Source organism: Populus nigra, chromosome 1 (assembly GCF_951802175.1).
Source record: "Populus nigra chromosome 1, ddPopNigr1.1, whole genome shotgun sequence".
Lineage (NCBI taxonomy): Eukaryota > Viridiplantae > Streptophyta > Magnoliopsida > Malpighiales > Salicaceae > Populus > Populus nigra.
Window position 1 is genome coordinate 41250384 of NC_084852.1, and position 19959 is coordinate 41270342.

Sequence of the window (19959 nt, forward strand, 5' to 3'; positions counted from 1 at the left end):
TGGATAGGTTACTCATTATATCTTTTGGTTTTACTTGTTTCCATCAAGATAACGGGTATATTTTAGGGCATAGTCAATCCCTAATGTTTTCTTAAGCAGCTTGTTGCAGCTAGATTATGTTGAATTTGAAGCTTACTATGAGATATTCTGCTTTTAGAGCTTAAAGCAATAGTTACCACATATGAAGCCTATGATTATGACCTTCAAATAAAACAGCTCAAAAGCAACTCATTTACCGGGCATTAACCAGTAGTAACAACCTACACAACCAACACCCAATCATGTTTAACCTGGGAAAAAAAGGAAGGAAAATGATCGCATTTCATACGATTGAAGAAGCAGCAGAGCATGATATATTACACCAGGCATGCCGGTAAAGGGGATTCCTTTTCTACATGCAAATCGGAGATGTTTTGTTGTGATTAGGAAAGAATGCTAGGATTTTAAGCAGGCACGAGCTGCGTCACCTGATGATTCTCTTACATTGCTTGAAGCTGGTAACAGAGTGCATATCACAATGACAAGGAAAGTCACAATCGACACGGTCGTGGAAATGATGACCGCCTTCCAGATATATAGATGCAGTTTTATCAATCTGTTGGATGGCCAATATTGCTACCCAACTAGAAGAAATCAGAAGATAGCCTGCCACCTTTGCTTGCAAAAATATTAGCCATCGAGGAAATATATTTTCCGGATAGAGAAAAGGAAAAAAAAAACATTGAGAGAGGAACTGCAAGTGTTGTTTTAAGCTTCGCTGAAACCGCACTATATCAAGGATGAAGCTCATGTAATCCGAGTACATGTCTGAGATGAGGATGCCTCTGTGTTTGCTGTCACAAACAACTTCGAAGAGTTGGAAAGCAGAATAAACTAACACTAAAATAGATGCAATGAAGCAGTACCTCCATACAGAAGTAGAGAAATCAGATTATTAATTGTTGACAAATATACCATATTGATGTATCAATGTATATTTGCTTAAAAGTTCATGATTAAAAGGGTAAAAAACACGGTAATAACCCAATGTATTTAGGTTTGGCTGGACACCAAGCTTAGGTGACATGGGCCTGACATTGTTTTCATACTAACATCCTTGGATTCAGCTATGTGTTTGGTCCAAATGCATGTGAGTCTGGCAAGACACCAGATCCGAACATCTTTAAGTTCGGCTATGTGCTGAGCCCAAGTGTATGTAAGTCTAGCAAGGCTCTAGACCCAAATATCCTTAAGTCAACTACGTGTTGAGCCTAAGTATATGTGGATCTGCCAAGGTGTCAGATTCAAATGTCTTGGGTTCAATTATACGCTGAACCTAAGTGCATATGAATCTAGCAAGATGTCAAACCGAACTGTCTTTGGTTCAACTATATGCTAAGCCCAAATGTATACGATTTTGGCAAGATGCAAGACTCATCTATCTTGGGTTCAGCTATGTGCTGAGCCTATATGTATATAGGTATGGTAAGGTGTCAGATCCTTCACCCTTGATTCCAAACCCAATACATATAGAGATCATAATCTTTTTAGGCCCCATGTTGAGTCACGTGGATTTAATTTTTTAATTTCATATATTTTAACATAAAATGTCTTTTAACTCCACCTATAAAAAAGTCATTTCTGTACTTGTGATCGGTTGACAAGAACCTCAATTGGCAATAAAAAAATAAGATGATTTACCACTATCTGTTACGGTGAAGGCCTTATTGTTTTCTATATAGTATGAACATACTAGTGTTACATGCATGCTCTAACCAGAAACCATCTTATACATATAAAAATAATTGATAATTCACTTTAAAGATGTCTTCATTTAAAAATTATGTTTCCTTGAGACACTATTCATCAAATTCCTGAATGACTATAATTGATTCAATTCATCAATTAACGATCAAAAAAAAATATCCATATTCTTACCTGAACTATTATGACTGGGTATAACTCTAAGTAAAAACATGAACTTTGGCCTTATACACATTCTTGATGACAAGTTATAAACCGTGAGTATCACTGGGCAACATGAATAGGGTACAACAAATGACCTGAATGGATTAAATTCACTTGTACATAACCCAAGATGTATATTCTGTAGTTCCATTAAAAACTAAGGATGTACCATATTAAATGACTTTTAGGCTTTATCATCGGAAGGATGCACCATGACTTTATCCATCTTATCACGTGAATAATGTTATGTCATATGCTTAATAGTCTTTGGAGATATGAATAACATTTGCTGTCTGATTGAGAAGTATCTCAATTTTCTATGTGTAACAAGAGTTCTTCCCTTATCGGTATTGAATTTATACTGAGAATGCCCATATGTTTTATACTCGATAAAATCTGTATTTTCATAGTAGTATAATATGCAAAAGTTTGGACATATGCCAAAATTTTGGTATCCTAGGTCAAGGGGTTTCATCATAGATTTATTAGCATAGAAGTTCTCTTTCAACCTATTCCTTTCAAATAAAATGTTTCTCACTTATTTGATGATTCTTTTATAATTGGCCTCACTCAGCCCATGATTTGACTTGATAGTGAACACTTATGCAATGATCGATAATTTACTGTGATTTGTGCACCCATCCTATAATGGTTCATCGAGATCTTTTAAAAGTTCAAAAAACCTAGTTGTGTCTACATTTGATTCTTAATCTACAATTAAGCATTCACATGCATAACCCTGATTCATTCTTATTACATTTATCATCATACTTCTATCAGGATTACTATTATCACTTACAACTCCATGCACGTTGCTATTACTATAAGTTGAACTAACTATCCTTTCTACCATGGCCTCATAAGGAATATTAGGTTCTTTGTGTGCAAACTAACATAAGTATTTCTCCATGAACTCTTTTTGTAGAAGATGCATCGTAACAACATTTGAATCAAGAAACTCTTTATTTTACATATTTTACATGGATATCTAATATCACCTCCACTAATATTTTTCAGATTAGATAGTTCATAATTAATAAATCTCTCAACCCCATTACAATAATCTATCATGTGCAAACCTTCAAGCGAAACTCGATATATCAAAGAACAATCATCCACTACTTACATGAGATCTATATAGAATATTGATAACAACATGTACTAATTAATAATATGAAATAAATGAATTATCATTACCCAACTAATTAGCTATTATTGATTGAATTCAAACTTATTCAATATCTTTTAATAGTACGCTTTAATCATTAACAATTTTCTCTATAAAAATTCAAATTTCTCCAAATTTACTAAAATTCTCAACTAAAAAATAAAATTGAGAAAATGTGAAACGAGCCAATTAAATAACCCATTATTTATTTCATTATAAAACATCCAAGTTACAAAATTAAACTTAATTTTATCAAATGAAAAATAAATACATTTTTTCAAAATCTCAAACAAAGATTAACATGTACAAATCATATGATAATCGCGATTGAAGCATTGACCAAGTGGAAGTCACCATCCACTTATAGCCAAACTTGAGAGTAAGTCCTTAACATTCCATGATAATCGCGAAGGGGAGATGAGGGAACGATGAATAAGAGGAGGAGAGAGATCGAGTATATCTTTGATTTGAAGATAAGGATAAGGATTTGAAAAAGAACTCGAGGAGTCTCTCAAATTCTTCCTTATTTACAATTTTGAATCTTTTCTATTTGAATTGATTTAATTACTTCTATCCTTTTATTTTTATTTTTATAATTCTTAATACTTTCCATCTGAATGTATATATTTGCTCTCATTTTAGTCCTTTCCTTACCCGCTAAATAATCGGATAGATAATGATGTAGCCAGATTTATTTTTTTTCTTTTTACAAAAGATTAGGAATGTGGTACGACCATGATTTGCGGGAGAAAACCTAATTTGTCGAGTTTGAGTGAAAGAACAGATTTCTCTTGACAAACAATAATAATAATAATAATAATAATAATAATAATCTTCTGGAAGTGCATTATTGTTGGTGTAGCGTTCCAAAATGGTTATACATGTCAAAGGCAAACACTGGGAAAATAAAAGACGACGCAGCCTCAGGGACAGAAAGTCGCGTTCTTATATATTACGCAAGTTAAGGACATGAGGCAGTCCTGAGTCCTGACGTAAAATGTGAAAGATATAATTAAATTATTGCAAATTTGGGTTGGTAAATGAGTTTATTTTTTATGTTATTATTTTGGGCTTTAATTTAAAAAGAAAATTCATATTTTTTTTCTTTTTATAAATACAATAGTTTGCATGTGTGTATCATATATAATATCGCAATCAAGTGAAGGATACCATAACCATTAAAACCGGGGGAAAAAAACCTATTGAATTTGACTATATATGGTGGAGTAAAAAAACCTATTTAGTCATTGGTTCAATTCTTAATTTAAATAATATAAAATAATATAATAACAATAAATGCATTGATAAAAAAACAATAAAAAAAGTAAAACAAAGTCAAACTTGAGTCTATCCGAATTATCAAACAACCTAATATTATAGTGTGAAACTGTAGAGAAAAAAACCCTAAATCAAGTGAACTCGAAAACTCCAAGATTATTGGTATAAAATTGGGATAATCTCGTAAAAAGAATAGAACGGAAAAAAGTTCGAAGGATGGAATTGAAATAAATCAATTTTTAAAAACAAAAAATAATCCGCGTTAACCTTTGAAATCAGTGATCTTGATCATAAACCCGGAATCCAATAGAAGGCAAACTGAAAACAAATAACAAAGCAAAACTCTAAGAAAAAAACATAAAAAATAAGAAAGCATCAGGTTAAAAAAGGAAAAAAAAAAACAAAATAAACTTGAACGAACATTTTAAACTAGATCTAATATCTAAAACACGCAATCTATGAAATCCTGGATCAGGGTTCAATCAAGAAGCTTTTCTCAAATAATTTAATTTTGAAGGATGAAATTATAGAAAAAAATTAATAAAACAAACTTGCAAAAAAAAAAAAAGAATAAGAAAAAAATTTGATAGAAAAAAAACACAAGGAAGATGAAATTTGAAAAAAAAATAAAAAAAATGATCCCAAATAAAATAAATAACAATTAAAAGAATCAAAATCAAATTTAAAATATTATAAAATCATAGGGGTTGAAATAAAAAAATTATAATTTTATAGGTTATTTATATATTAAAAATGGTAGGGGTGAAATTGAAAAAATAATTTGTAGGAGGCTAACCTAATAGAAGGTAAACCACAAAAAAAAATATAAAAAAAAATAAAAAAAAAATACAAAATAAGAAAACATAAACTTGGGTTAACCTCCCACACCTAGTATAATCTCTAAAACTCGCAACCCATTAAATCTTGGACCAGATTCAATAAAAATTTTAATTATCAACTAATTTAATTTTAAAGGATGAAATTGGTGAAAAAATATCAATAAAAAAACTTGAAAAAGAAAAAAATAGCAACAAAAAGAATGGGCATAAAATTTGATAGAAAAAAAAACCAATGAGGATGAAATTAAAAAAAATAATCTCAAACAAAATAAATAGCAATTAAATAAATGAGAATCAAATTTGAAAGATTGAAAAAATCATAGGGGTGAAATTAAAAAAATATTTGTAATGTTCTAGCTTATTCTAAAATAAAAAATAATAATCAAAATGACTGAGATCAAATGTGAAAGAAAAAGAAATTATAGGGATTAGTATGAAATTTTGTAGGGGCCGACACAAAATTTGAGTAGAGAGAGAAGAAGAAGGAAAAAAAATTGTCATTGGCACCAAACTAGAGGTGTTACTGGTATATACGCCGCACTATCATGTATAAGGCGTTAGATCTTACAAACGCGTCTTAGAAGACGGTGATTGGTGGCCGAATGGCCCTGCATGTCGCCTAAATAACACGGGGGACGTTCATATCATTAGGTTTTTTTTGTCATTTTAAATAATATTTGATTCTTGTTCTTTTGATTATTTTTTTTTTATTTTATTAAATTAAATTTTCTTTTCAATTTCACTATTCAATCAAAGATCAAATTAATTTTTTCAATGTCACCATTCAATCAAAGATCAAATTAATTTTTTCTAACACTCTTCAGAAGCCAAGCCCTTCAGAAATGACCGAATGTTCATTACTTATAAGGATTTATAATTTTAAATTGAAATTTGGTATTGTAGTACACTTTTTTTTTAAAATTATTTTTTATTTAAAAATATATTAAAATAAATTTTATTTATTTTTATCAACAACACATCAAAATTATAAAAAAAAACTAAAAAAAATCTAATATTTTTTAAAATCAATATAATACATCATTAATGTCAAACACACTAGAAACCGTTTAGACACACAAACATGGAAAACTCACGTTTCAGAAAAAAATAAAAAAACAACAAAAGCATTCCTAACCTATCTAATATGAGTAAGAATAACAAATCATCATCACCGTTTGGATTACGGAATTTTTTATATATATATATATTGAAAATATCTTTATATTTTTTTTTTGTTATAAATAAGAAGTTTGAATTTGACAAAAACTTGGGCGAGAAATATATGAGTGTTAGCCGAGCTATAGATTTACCCCATAAGAATACTTTATTCTTTTTATTGGTTGAATATTAAGGTGTGTAATGGAGTCTATTTAAAAGTACAGTAAAGATAGTTTTCTAGAGTATTTTTTCTGTTTAAAAATATATTAAAATAATATTTTTATTTTTATTTTTATTTTTAATATTAAAATGATAAAAAATATTAAAAAAACTTAATTTAAAACAAAATAAAAATACAGTTGGACCAAAATAACAAACAGTCCTTTCATTGAATATTTACCCCCCGTCAAGCTCCAAAACAAAAATGATCAGTGCCCAGTTTGGTATTCGTATTTGCATTTGCTGGGCAAAAACTACGATAGAGGTGAAGAGGGACTTTCTATTGTATGTAATAATCATATATTCATTGTCTACATTAATTTGCATATTCAAGGACGTCCTGTCTATTAAAAAAGTTTCCGTTTTGTTCTTGTTCGGAAGAATTTTCCTTGAGCCACATTAATTTGATCTCTCCAAGTCAATTCTCTGTCCATTTTTTTCTTCTTCCCTTGATTTCAAGATAAGTAGGAAATGTTCCTTTCAAAATAATTTGTTTGATTTGCTTCTCAAATTATTAATGCCACATGTGGTTCTTTTTGGTGTGTCATGTAGTGTTTTATAATGGTGTTAGAATCATTTGAATAAGTTTTTTTAGTGGTGGAGCAATATCTATAATAAAGTATTAGTGAATTTTCAATTAATTTTTTTTCTTTCCAAGCATGATATTGAAAGTTTATTTTCTCTAGTTAATTGTTGTTATTTTTTTTGTTTACTTTATTTACTATCAATATTTTAAAAAAATTATATTATTAAATTAATTGATTTTATTAAATTCAATCAAGCCAATGATCCGATGCTTCTTTAAAAATATTATCATAACCTAAATATTTTTTTCTATGCTAGTAAAAATTTAGGTTGGCCGGCAGCATATCACATACTTTTGTTTTTCATTTTATAACTAAAAGAAAAACAAAATTCTAAAAGATATTATCAAAATTTATGAAATGGGGAGACCACACGATTTACGTCGAAAAGTTATATGGATACTTAGGCCATGTTTGTTTTCTGAAAATTACTTTTCGAGAAACCACTTTCCAAACTTTCCTGTGTTTGTTTGCTATTAGAAAAGGTGGTCAACGGAAAACATTTTCCGATCAACGAAAAACACTTTCCAGTTAAAGAAAAATTTGACTTGGTTTCCAGGAAAGTGTTTTCTCTTTTGGATGTGTTTATTTTCCGGAAAGTGGTTTCCGGAAAAACACTTTCCAAACTTTCATGTGTTTGTTTGCCATTAGAAAAGTTGGTCAACGGAAAACACTTTCCAGTCAAAGAAAAATTTGACTTGGTTTTCAGGAAAGTGTTTTCCTGAAAAATTTAGGCGGAAAACACTTTCCGGAAGTTGTGAAAAATTTAGAAATGTCATTATTTGCTGATTATATCAAATTTGATCCTCAAACTTTTGATTGCTATATATATTTTGTTTTGAATATTTATTTTTTAATTTAATCTCTTAAAATTTAATTTTTATATTAACTTTGGTTTTTATTTTTATAATTGCTATTTGCTTTTTTCTTATCATTTTTTTATTGAAATTTTTTATCTATCAAATTTAATCCTCATTCTTTTGATTGTTACTTATTTTATTTGAAATAATTTATGAAATGTTAATTATTATTATTTTAATTTCTTCATCTTTCAATTTTTTTTATTTTTTATTTGATCTCTATTATTTTGATTATTATTTATTTTATTTGAGATAATTTATGAAATTATATTTTTTTTCAATTTCATTCCCATTCAACTTTTTAATTTGTAAGATTTGTTCCTTATTATTTTAATAAACTTGAAAAAAATAAAACATTAATAAGTTATTTTCCAGCTCATTTTCCACAACATTACCAAACACTGGAAAGTGTTGTCCAACTTATTTTTTATTACACTATCAAATATTAAAAAATACTTTTCTAGAATTCATTTTTCTCAAAATTTATTTTATAAATGAAAATTATTTTTCAGCAAAAAAATATAGCGGTTACATTACCTTTCAGGATCAATGGAAACGCCAAAAAGTGATTGTTGATGCCAGAATTATCCTTGCTGATATTTCTGTAGACTTTTCTTCCCAGTCTCTAGTCGTCGAGATTTGGCAGCACTGACATCAAATTGCTTTCCTTCCAACACTCATTGATTAGGCACCCTTCACCTTCATCGGTGCCGCGTATTATCGTCGCAGCCTTTGAAGAATTTTCTACGCATAATAAGAAGCCGAGACGGCTCGACCACATTTACAAGATTTTCCACGTAGCTGTGTGTCGATAGAAAAATCTCAGGTTTTAATTGGGATTTGGTCCCTGTATTCTTCTATTGTTTTTTATTAGATCCTCTTACTTTTTTTTATATATTATTTGAGTCCCTTTGTCTCTTCATCATAACGCCATTAGTTGATAACCTACATGAAGTTGAAAGCATGTTTGCCGCCTCTTTTTTTTTTTAATCCACAATAACTCTTCTATTTTTAAAACTTTTCTGTTTGAGATGAAAAATAAATGATTAAAAAAATTTAATTAATTAAGAGAAATAGATGAGTGATCTTAATAAATTGGTTTTCACGAGTTTATATTTTATTATCTTATTTCTTTAATTGTATAATTTTAAAATAAAAAATTTATTCTCTAATTAAAAATGTTATGCAGGTGTGTGAATTATTGACGAAGTAAATGAATTCAATTAATATGAAGAAAAAAGAAAAAAAGAGTGGTATGCTCCAATAAAAAGGAGAAAGAGTACAAGCACCAAATGAGGTCATATATATATATATATATATATATATATATATATATATATATATGAAAAAAGAAGAAGTAAATTAATCTTAAAATATTCATCGCGACGCTGCACACGTGTGACAAATCTAATTCGCAACCCATCCTTAAATTGAGATTATTGTTTTTTGTATTTAATATTAAAGGTATTTCGGGTTAGATTGTACATTAATAAAGACTAAATTCCTTCCTGATAAATTGTTCTACATGTTAATCTAAAGATTTGAACCTAGAAAATATAAAAAGAAAACATACCTCCTTAACCAAGAGATCAATCCTTCAAAATTAACTAGGATTATTGTTATTGTTGGAGTTTGAGATGAATTTTATTAAATCAAAGTAGTTCAACAATATGATTAGACTTAACATCAATATTATAAATACCACAATAGTTTGCAAACAAGCATGTCTTAATTTATTCATGACAGTATTTGTGTAAAGAAATCATCAACATTTTGTGTAGTTTTGAACTCGACATGTTACGGTATTCTAGTTCTTAATATTGTAAAATGGAGGACAAAATTTAAAAATATCACCGAATTATACAAGTAAGTAGTATCACTATTATTATTAAATAGAATTTTGTATTAATTTTGCTTTCAAAATTTTAAAAATTCATTACCCTCAAATTAAATATCTTGGTTGATGGATTGAGAACACATGCTATGTATATGCAACCTCGTTACTTGTCTTGTATTAAAGTCAAGCCAAAGCAGACCCATCAATACCATCCCTTAATTTTTCCAGCAAATGAAAATTAATCACCCAATCACATTGAAGCGTGGAAAGCAGCCATAGCCAACCCAATTGCTATATAAACCCCCCCTGCATCTGCATCTCCTCACCCACACTAGCTACCACAAAAACAAAAAACCTATAGAACTTGCCTTCACTCGAAGTCCAGAATGAGCTCCCTTAAAACCCTCTCAATCTTTTCCTTCCTTTTTGCTGCCCTTCATTTCCCCTCTGTCCATGCAGCCACATTTGATATAACAAACAAATGTCCCTACACGGTTTGGGCTGCAGCTGTGCCTGGGGGTGGCAGGCAACTTAACAATGGTGAGACATGGACCATTAGTGCTGACCCTGGCACCACACAAGCACGCATTTGGGCTCGAACCAATTGCCAATTTGATGGTGCTGGAAGGGGCAACTGCCAGACTGGTGACTGCAATGGACTCCTAGCATGCCAAGGCTATGGTTCACCCCCTAACACCCTAGCCGAATACGCAATTGGCCAATTTGCAAACCAAGATTTCATTGATATCTCTAACATTGATGGATTTAATGTTCCTATGGAATTCAGCTCGGCCTCTGCAGGGTGTACCCGCGTGATCAAATGCACAGCAGATATAGTTGGACAGTGCCCTAATGAATTGAAGGTCCCTGGAGGGTGCAATGGACCATGTCCTGTGTTCAAAACTGACGAGTATTGTTGCAATTCAGGCACCTGTGGTCCTACTCCTTTCTCAATGTATTTCAAGGAGAGGTGCCCAGATGCTTATAGTTATCCTAAGGATGATCCTACAAGTTTGTTTACCTGCCCCACTGGGACCAACTATAAGGTTATCTTCTGCCCATGAACCTAGTAGCTACTAGCTAGTCAGTGATAATGTTAAGTGTCACAAACTAAGGTATTGCACACCTATATATATATATATAGCGGTGTGGAATAAGAGAGCTAATTAAAGGCCTCTGAGCACATAAGCACATGTAGTGATGTGCTCAATATATGTTCTATCACATGAATTTCAATAAATGCTCTATTCATGGATGCTGAAAATCTTAAAATCCTGTTGCTTGTCGCCCATGATTCCATCGCGCATAAATATTTTTCTCATTTTTCCATTCACTGAACACAGAGAGAAGCTTTTCAGATCGAATAATACAGAACCCAGAAAATATTTGTTACAATCAATCTGGAAATTATATTATTTTGTTTTAGCGTAGCATGAAAATGCAAGCACAGAAACCCAAGTTTCCAAAGAAAAAAAGCTCAGTAAACGTAACAAGGTGAAGCATCTATAACTTCTCATTTGATTGCCAACTCCACATTGCACCACCCCTACTCTCCCTTGACTCTCGTGGTCTGCAATGAAATTTGAAACAGCTTCACAATTACCACAAATCTGCAGTATTTACTATATTAGTGACATGAAATTCGTACCACCGATTATTCCAATTTAATTAAGAGAGGACTTAACACAAAACAGTTCATAAGATGCTTTGAAAAAGGGTTTTATTTGATACCAAAAGAATTTCCCAAGCTTTAAGCTCCAGCTTTGTGCTCATTCTAAGACGGCCTACATATAGTAGCCTTACGTACAAGTGGTGTTATTAAGTCTGAATTTGTCCTTATTTCAGCTATAATCCTGTTAGGGCTGTCATAACTCATTTCCTAAAATTCATTTTTTTAAAAAAAATCAAAATCAAAAAATAAAATAAAAGCTGACAATGTGGAAAAAGTAGGCCGAGAAATCAAGCTGCAATTTTAAAGGAAATTCAAGGCCTAATTATACCCCATTATGCCCAATAAAAGAGAAAAAAATACAAATTCAAGGTCAAATTAAATGATTATTGGACGAATTTACATAAAAATTAAGTCTAAGGACATAATTAAATTTTTAATAGGCCAATTTGATTTAATCATGGGCCAAATTAAATTTTAATTATGTTTAAGAATTAATTTGGGTCCAATTGAAGGATTTAATTAAGTGCAAGGACTTAATTATACTTTAAATGGGTCAAATTAATTTTATTTGGGGCTTAATTGGTGAAAAATTAAGTTTGGGAGCGTAATTTAGGCTTCATTGAGAAGATTGAGATTTTAAGAAACCAAATTTAATTTTTTTTCAAGTTAATTGATTAAAATTAGGGGCCAAATTCAAGAAAATTAAAGTTTTGGGGTCAATTAGGGGCTAAGAAATCCGAGACCAAAGACCATATCGTAATAGGCGCATAACTTCAGGGCTCCAATTAAAGTTCATTAGGGTCTTAATTGAAAATGTTTAGGGTCAATTAGAGGTTCAATTAAAAGAAATGAAAAGAGGAAGGACTGAAATGAATTTTGATCAAAATCAGAACTTTGGCACTGTTCATCTTCTTCTTTAATTCTCTAAAACATCTAGTTCGGTTACCTACTTTGCAGCTGTATTTAATATACCTAACATCCACCAAATTTGCCAAAACTTGCATGAACTTGATCACCGGACATCCCTCTATATCCATGTATGGTTTTCACTGGCTCACTGGTAAATAAACGGACGTGGAACCACCCCAAAGAGGCCAACTCAGGCAGCCTACAGCTGCAGATTTGACAATTTGACAGTGCATCATCCTTACTTTTAGCCAACGGTTGGGATCCTTCTCATATGAATTAATGGCTGAAATTTTTCTCCAGTGTAGACATGATTTCCCTCTTCCACCGCCTATAAATAGAGGTGGATTTGATAGTCTGAGTGAGGAGAAAATCAGGTCCAAAAATCACAAAAAACCAGCCTCGCCCCCTGTTTCCATTTTCCTTCTTTCCCCGTCAGCCTTCTGCAGCTCTCTCCACCTCTCCACAGCTGCCTTCTTTGGCGAGAATACCAACAAACCAAGCCTATACACCACCACGAACACCAGCTCCACCACAGGAAGCCAGCACAACCACCAAGCAGCCACCACGACTCTCTCTCTCTCTTCTCCTTCCGGCCTTTCTCTCTCCTCTGCAAACTTCTTCTTCCTGCTCAGTAGCAACTCCGGCGGCCAAGCTATCCATCAACGCCGCCACCAGCCTCTCCACCAGCACGACCACAGGCCCTCACCGCCTCAGGTGGTTCTCCATCCCTGCCTTGCATCAACAGCCCCTGTTGCTCACTGCTGTTGTCGCTGCATGCAGAATGAATTCTGCATGCAGCAACCAAAATAATTAACTTAGCTTTGGGCCGGGCCAGTTTTGGCCCACCCCAAATGGCTGGGCTGGATCCGGCCCGGGCCCTGTTTTTAAAAAAAATTTCAAAAATCATTATAAAAAAAATATGATTTTCTCAAATATATTTCTACCAATTTTGCATAATATCGGGTTGTATATTTACATTGTAAAATACAACTCCGGTATTAAAATACCTGGTTTTCTCCTAAATATTTCAAAAAAAATAAAATTTCAAAACATTTTCAAAAAGAAAAAATATTGTATTGCATACGGCCAAATCCTAAAATTTTTTCAAGCATATCTTCATGAAAACAAAAATTGCATCTTTTTCATGTTTTAAAAAAAAAATGAATATCGTAACCAGTTTATGATTATCCATTAGGATTTGACCAACATGTCAAAAATCTTTTTCCAATCTTTTTTTTAGGGTCTAGATGTAGATTTTAATATTTGTGAGGTGTAAAATTACACGATAAAGTACACCCTTAGATATTAAAGATACAAAGTGTAGAAATGCGATGCTAAAATTCAGAATCTAGAATGATGAGGATTTAACCCAATAAGATAGAAACTTTCTCATGAAGAAAGATCTGCCTTGAACCTTAGAGAAGACCAACGAATAGAAACCCGACTTAAAAAAAAATCAAACAACAATGCAACTTACCTTAGGTAGGGTGCACTGGGGGTGATGCGTCTTCCCTTTGCGCAATCAATCCCTTACTCAAACTCTCGCAGACCATAGGTTCGTAGTGATCATAATACTAGGTAGCGACTCCTGAACCTTAATCATAATTTTATGATTAAATCCAGAACTCTTCCCAACATACAACACCCCTCATCAAGAGACATAATAGAGAGCCTCCACTGTCGCCAGACTACGTCGTGCCACCCGCGACAGGACCATCCACTTGGCCTGGCATGGCTTCATCAAAAGGCCATGATTTGATTATCAAAGGGGTTTAGTTAACTACATTGTTTGCTATCTTCTATATTATCTTCTCCTTTTTACCTTCTCCCTGTTAAGATGAAACGTGGCTAATATTTAAAAACTTAAACCTAGAATTCCCGATATATAGTAAAAGGTTGACAGCAGAATCATAATTGTAATGCAAAATGGGACTTCCTATTATATAACATGAAATAAATATTCTGCTTTGAAAAATATTGTTCACCTGTTGTGAAAATTTTATTAACTAGAATAGTATAATGATATAGAGTTTTGGCCTTCGCATAAAAAAATCTTAATATATACTTGTTACTGGAGCATTAAGATGTTTTTATAAAACGTATTAATCATTACCAAAAAAATTTTAGAGCAGAAAAAGTCTTTTTACATTTTATAAACAGTGAAACAACCAAATTCTTTTTAAACAGAAAAAAATTAAACCTGTCTTTTTGTTTTTTTGGTATTTTCACCATGATTTATTGTTATTATTATATATATTGGCTAAATGAAAATTTGATATTTGATTAAATATAAAAAATAAATAAAAATTAAAATGCACTGTAAAACGATCAAAATGTCATTAGAACCTAAAAAAATTAAAATTAACTTTAAGGGGTTTTTTTTTGTCTTTTCATGAAGATATTTTCTCTATTATCATCAATTAAAAGGCAATTTAGTAGTTGAATAAATATAAAATACAAAAACAAAAACATTGTTGGGGCCTCCCAACTACAAAAACTCCCCTTCAGCTATGTTATTAGAAATGTCGTGTTATTTTTCTATTGATGCGGTGCATGTAGATGGTGATGGGGTGGTTTGTCACTGATTGAGCTTTTTTTTTCTCTCCCCTTAAAATTACAGTTTGGTCCTGTTTGTTATTGTTATTTCAACTTAAGTTCTTATTATTTTGATTTTTAATTTTTATTCTTGATTTTTTATGGAAATTTTATTTGATCCTCATTTTTCTTTACCATATTCCTTTATTGGTTTAATATTATGGTATGTAAGCAAATGTGTGTACTCCCATGTATGATACTTCGAGCCTGTTTAAGAGTGGTATATAGATTATTTTTTAAAGTATTTTTCAATTAAATTACTGAATTTTGGATATATATATATATATATATATATATATATATATATATATATATATATTGTTGTAAATAAGAGATTGGAATTTGTTATATACTTGGGCGAGAAGGAAGTACATCAGTGTTAGCATAGCTATAAATTTATCCAAAAAAATAAAAAAATAATACCATAATCCTTTTATTGGTTGAATCTTATAATGTGTAAACAAGTGTGTGCACATGCTAGTGGATGATACTTTGAACCTGTTTTGGAGTATATTAGAAATTGCTTTTCAGTGTTTTTTATTTAAAAATATATTAGAATAATATATTTTTATGTATTTTTGATATTAATACGTTAAAACAATAAAAAAACTAAAAAAATATTAATTTAACACCAAACAGTTCCTTCCTCCTTAAATATTTGCCCCCATGAATCTCCAAAACGAAAATGATGAATTCCTAGTTTTGTATTCGTATTTGCATTTGCTGGGCAAAAACTAGGATGGAGGTAAAGAGTGACTTTCTATTATATGTGGTAATCTCATATTCATTGTCTACATTAATTTGCATATTCAAGGACGTCCTGTCTATTAAAAAAATCTGTGTGGGTTTTCATTTTGTTCTTGTTCGGAAGAATTTTCCTTGGGCCTCATTAATTTGATGTCTCCAAGTCAATTATCAGTGCAATTTTTCTTCTTCCCTCGATTACTTTCGTCCATAAAAACTTTGGACATTTGTGAACGTCGTTCCACTAAAACTTCCCTTCTACACACGTACACAAATTCAGAATTCAGATATGTGAAATAAGGTTTTATGAGTACATCTTTAATAAAAAAAATATTGGATTAAGAAAAATTTAAGGATATAATTTTTTTGAATTTTCAAGTATGTCAAGCTTACATGCATCAACACAAACACAGCCTAATAGAGAGGCGCTGAGTTTGGCGTTACCAGTCATGATTGGGCATGGCAGAGCACCAAGTCCAGGCATTAACCGAACCTAGCCACGATTAGGCTTGGTAATGCATCATGTCCAAGCATGATGAGTTTGGTCACCACGAGACGCAAACAACACCTGGGTCTGTCCCTACCAGACCCAATGTTGTGGACTGACGCGACCACACCATATGTTTGGGTTTGGAAAATGGTGCTAGACACAACGCTTGGGCCTAGTAATATGCTAGGCTCAGGCGCAACCTGCGTTTGGCGCCATCTCGGTCTGGTAGGTGCTGTCAAGCCCAATAGCTTGGCCCGATGTACTGTCAAGCTAACAGGATGGGTCTGACGTGTGTTTCCTGAAAGTGTCGAGCCTAAATATTTTTGTGATCACAACCCAAACATGACTAGATTCGCTACACTTATAGATTCAAACATAATACTCTAATATAACGCCATCAATTCTATAGATTTTTACATAAAATCTTAGATGATTTATATCTTAACAAATAGGTTTAATTAAACAAGTCTACATTCCACCAACATCATTAGATGTATTAAAATCTTTCATGACCTGTCATGTCTTCATCTTTTAGCTGGATAAAATGAATGTAATATAGCTCATAATACAACTCAAAAATTCACAATGATAAAATTACACTTCAGTCACTCATCTCTATAAAACGACAAGACACATGAGTTATAAATATACTATGAGACATTCAGAACAAAAGTTCACAATCTTCATTTTCTATTACATGTATATTTTCAAAGCATTTCTCTCTAGAATATTATTATATTTTCTCTTTCTAAAAAGATAATTATTTAAATATCGAAGAGTCCCTATTTCCATTAAAAAAGATGTTTTATAGGTACTAGTCACAAGCCATAATGATTTACCAAATACCAAATATAAATTATTAACCATCTCGGTTAAAGAAAATAAATAAAATTATTAGAACTAATTCATTAACTAATTATTCAACCCAAAAATCAGTTGATAGGCTATTTATTTGGGACTTCATCAGGCTCCGTAAATAAATACCTCCCACAATATGCACTAGGAACACAGAAATACAAGCGAATACCAAGTGCTCGTAAAGCTACTTCAGCCAATACCAATACCTTTCATGTCCTAAAAGCCTACTTTAGTACGTATTTTGCTTGAAAATTTGGTTGGTTTTTTTAAAAGATATAATTTTTTTAAAATAAAAATTAATTTTATAAAAATAAAAAATAATATTTTTTATATGAGTTTCACAAAAAAATTACTATACCTCTAAGCTAAATACCCTTTTAACCATCAAGGATTTACTTTTTTTATTTTCTTACAGTATTGATAATTAATTATTAAGTATTATTATTAATTATTAAATATGGATTAAAATAGTAATCCATATTTTTTTATTTGAACATTTGTTTTCATTTGATTTTTTTTTAATTTATAGGAATTTATAGTCGATAATTTATTTTGATTTATTTTTTATATGGTTATCGCGATATCAAAAAAATATCTCAGCATCGGATTAATATTAGAAAAATATCATAGCATTATGGTATGGTCTATATTTTAAAAAGTTTATTTAAATAAAAAATAATTTTAAAAAAATTAACTAGGTTATTAACTTTGTGGAGTCAATGACCTGGTTTTCTAGTTTAGCGAGGTAATCCTGGTTGTCTCGGTTCATGGTTTTATCGGTGGTTTTTTATTTTACTAATTGAACTCGATTATATGTTTATCTATTTTTCTCTTTATCATATAGTTAAAAAAATTATTTTTTTAAAAAAATGTTATTAAATTTTAGAAAATTCATGGGCCTCTTGACGGGTTTAGCAAGTTTTACTTTTCTCCTTTTTTTTTATCCTTCGATAGTGGGATGATTGAGAATTGAGTTTCATAATTTGTTTCGTTTTGCTTTCTACAAGGTTATCACAGTCTTAAAAAAAAGTCTCGGTATTGATTTGACGTTCAATTTTACAATCGTCTATTTTTGCTATCATATAGTTAAATAAAAAATAATTTAGAAAAAAAGTTCTTAATCGGAATCCATTACCTAGTTTGTGGGTTTGATGTGTTGACTCGGGTTACCCGATTCATGAGCTTAGTTAGTTTACACATCAAACCTGATATGTTTGTTTTTTAGTTTTTTAGTCTTTTAATTTTTTTAACTGTGTAAAGGGCATTGAGATCTTCCAACCGCCGCCTTGGAAAGTGGCATTCAAAATCTAGATGGATTTTTACGCGTTGCCTGAACAGCATAGGGCCGTCCATAAGCCACACGCCAACAGTTTTTTTAATAATTATATCTAATATATATAATTTAGAACAGCATAGGGCCGTCCATAAGCCACACGCCAACAGTTTTTTTAATAATTATATCTAATATATATAATTTATAACAATGCCCTGAATACTCTTGAAAATTACTTAAAAAACAAAATAAAATGATAAAAAAATCCCTTGCGTGAGTTCAATTATTTTTATCTTCAAGAACATCAAAATAATTATTCTATTCTAAAAAATTGAAAATACAAAAATGTCTATTCCTATACTGTCTCTGGAGTTGGAACTCTGAAGAATAAATCTTCAAGTGGCGATAAAGAAACTCGGAAAAAAACAGAGATAGAAGTAGTGATTGTGGCTTCGTCTAGAGAGCTAGGTATGCAACTAGTGAGAGAGATTGAGAAGCTGTTAGGACATGAAAACAAGAGAGTGGTTCAGCAGCTTGTAGGTGGTTCAAACCGGTCAAGACAGGAAAAAGCTTTAAAGAAAAACAAGCCATTGATTGTTGTGGTTACACCCGGCAGGATTGCAAAGATTGGTGCAGCTGGCAAACTTCATACCCATGGTTGTCGTTATTTGGTCTTAGATGAAATTGATGAGCTTCTTTCATTTCACTTCCAGGAGGACATGCACTGGATATTGGAACATGTAGGGAGCAGGTCAGGTGCAGACCCTCGAGGACAAAAAAGTCCGCTTGCGAGACGGGCTGATCGTCAGCCTATCATGGTATCAACAACAGTGCCATTTTCTGTCGTCAGGGCTGCTAGGAACTGAGCATGTGACCCACTTCTTGTCCAGGCAAAAAGTGTCTTTCCACTTGAGTCTCTTGCTCATGGAACTGATTATCTGTCCAGGCGTACTTCTAATTCAAGCTCAGACTCAAATTTGCAGCCTCAGGCAACGGTACAGAGCCTTCCTCCAGCATTGAAACACCACATGGTTGCAGCATAAGGTTGATACTTTGTGAAGATGTGTTCATGCACTGGAGGCGCAGTCTGTGATAGCCTTCATGAACCATACAAGGCAACTAAAAGATGCTGTCTTCAAACTAGAGGCTCGTGGATGAATGCTGCAGGGCTCCATGCATGGGGATCTTGGCAAGCTTGGTAGGTCAACAATTCTAAAGAAATTTAAAAGTGGGCAGGTGAGAGTCCTTGTAACGAATGAACTTGCGGCAAGGGGTTTGGATGTTCCAGAGTGTGATCTTGTTGTCAATCTTGACTTGCCTACGGACCCAATTCATTATGCACATCGAGCTGGCAGGACTGTCCGACTTGGTAGGAAGGGCCCTGTGTTGACAATTTGCGAGGAGCCAGAAGTGTTTGTTGTGAAGAAACTGCAGAAGCTGCTTGGGGTCTCTATTCCTGATGCGATTTTACAGAGGGCAAGCTTGTTGTCACTGAAAAGCGGAGAAACATGCGGAGGCCTTAAGGTGA

The 19959-nt window shown here is 31.9% G+C and overlaps 1 protein-coding gene and 1 pseudogene across 1 annotated transcript; both read left to right on the top strand.

The window, feature by feature from the left end:
* The first annotated feature begins 10195 nt into the window (after nt 1-10195).
* Nucleotides 10196-11162, top strand: LOC133703122 (thaumatin-like protein). The gene has a single exon (XM_062127555.1). It carries the CDS (start codon nt 10277-10279, stop codon nt 10952-10954), a length of 678 nt encoding a protein of 225 aa, XP_061983539.1. The 5' UTR covers nt 10196-10276; the 3' UTR covers nt 10955-11162.
* A 5285-nt stretch (nt 11163-16447) lies between these two features.
* LOC133682047 (DEAD-box ATP-dependent RNA helicase 47, mitochondrial-like) lies at nt 16448-19959 on the top strand (annotated as a pseudogene).

Excerpts from the sequence above, each read along its gene's own strand:
- LOC133703122 (XM_062127555.1), top strand. The coding sequence starts at position 10,277 with ATGAGCTCCCTTAAAACCCTCTCAATCTTTTCCTTCCTTTTTGCTGCC.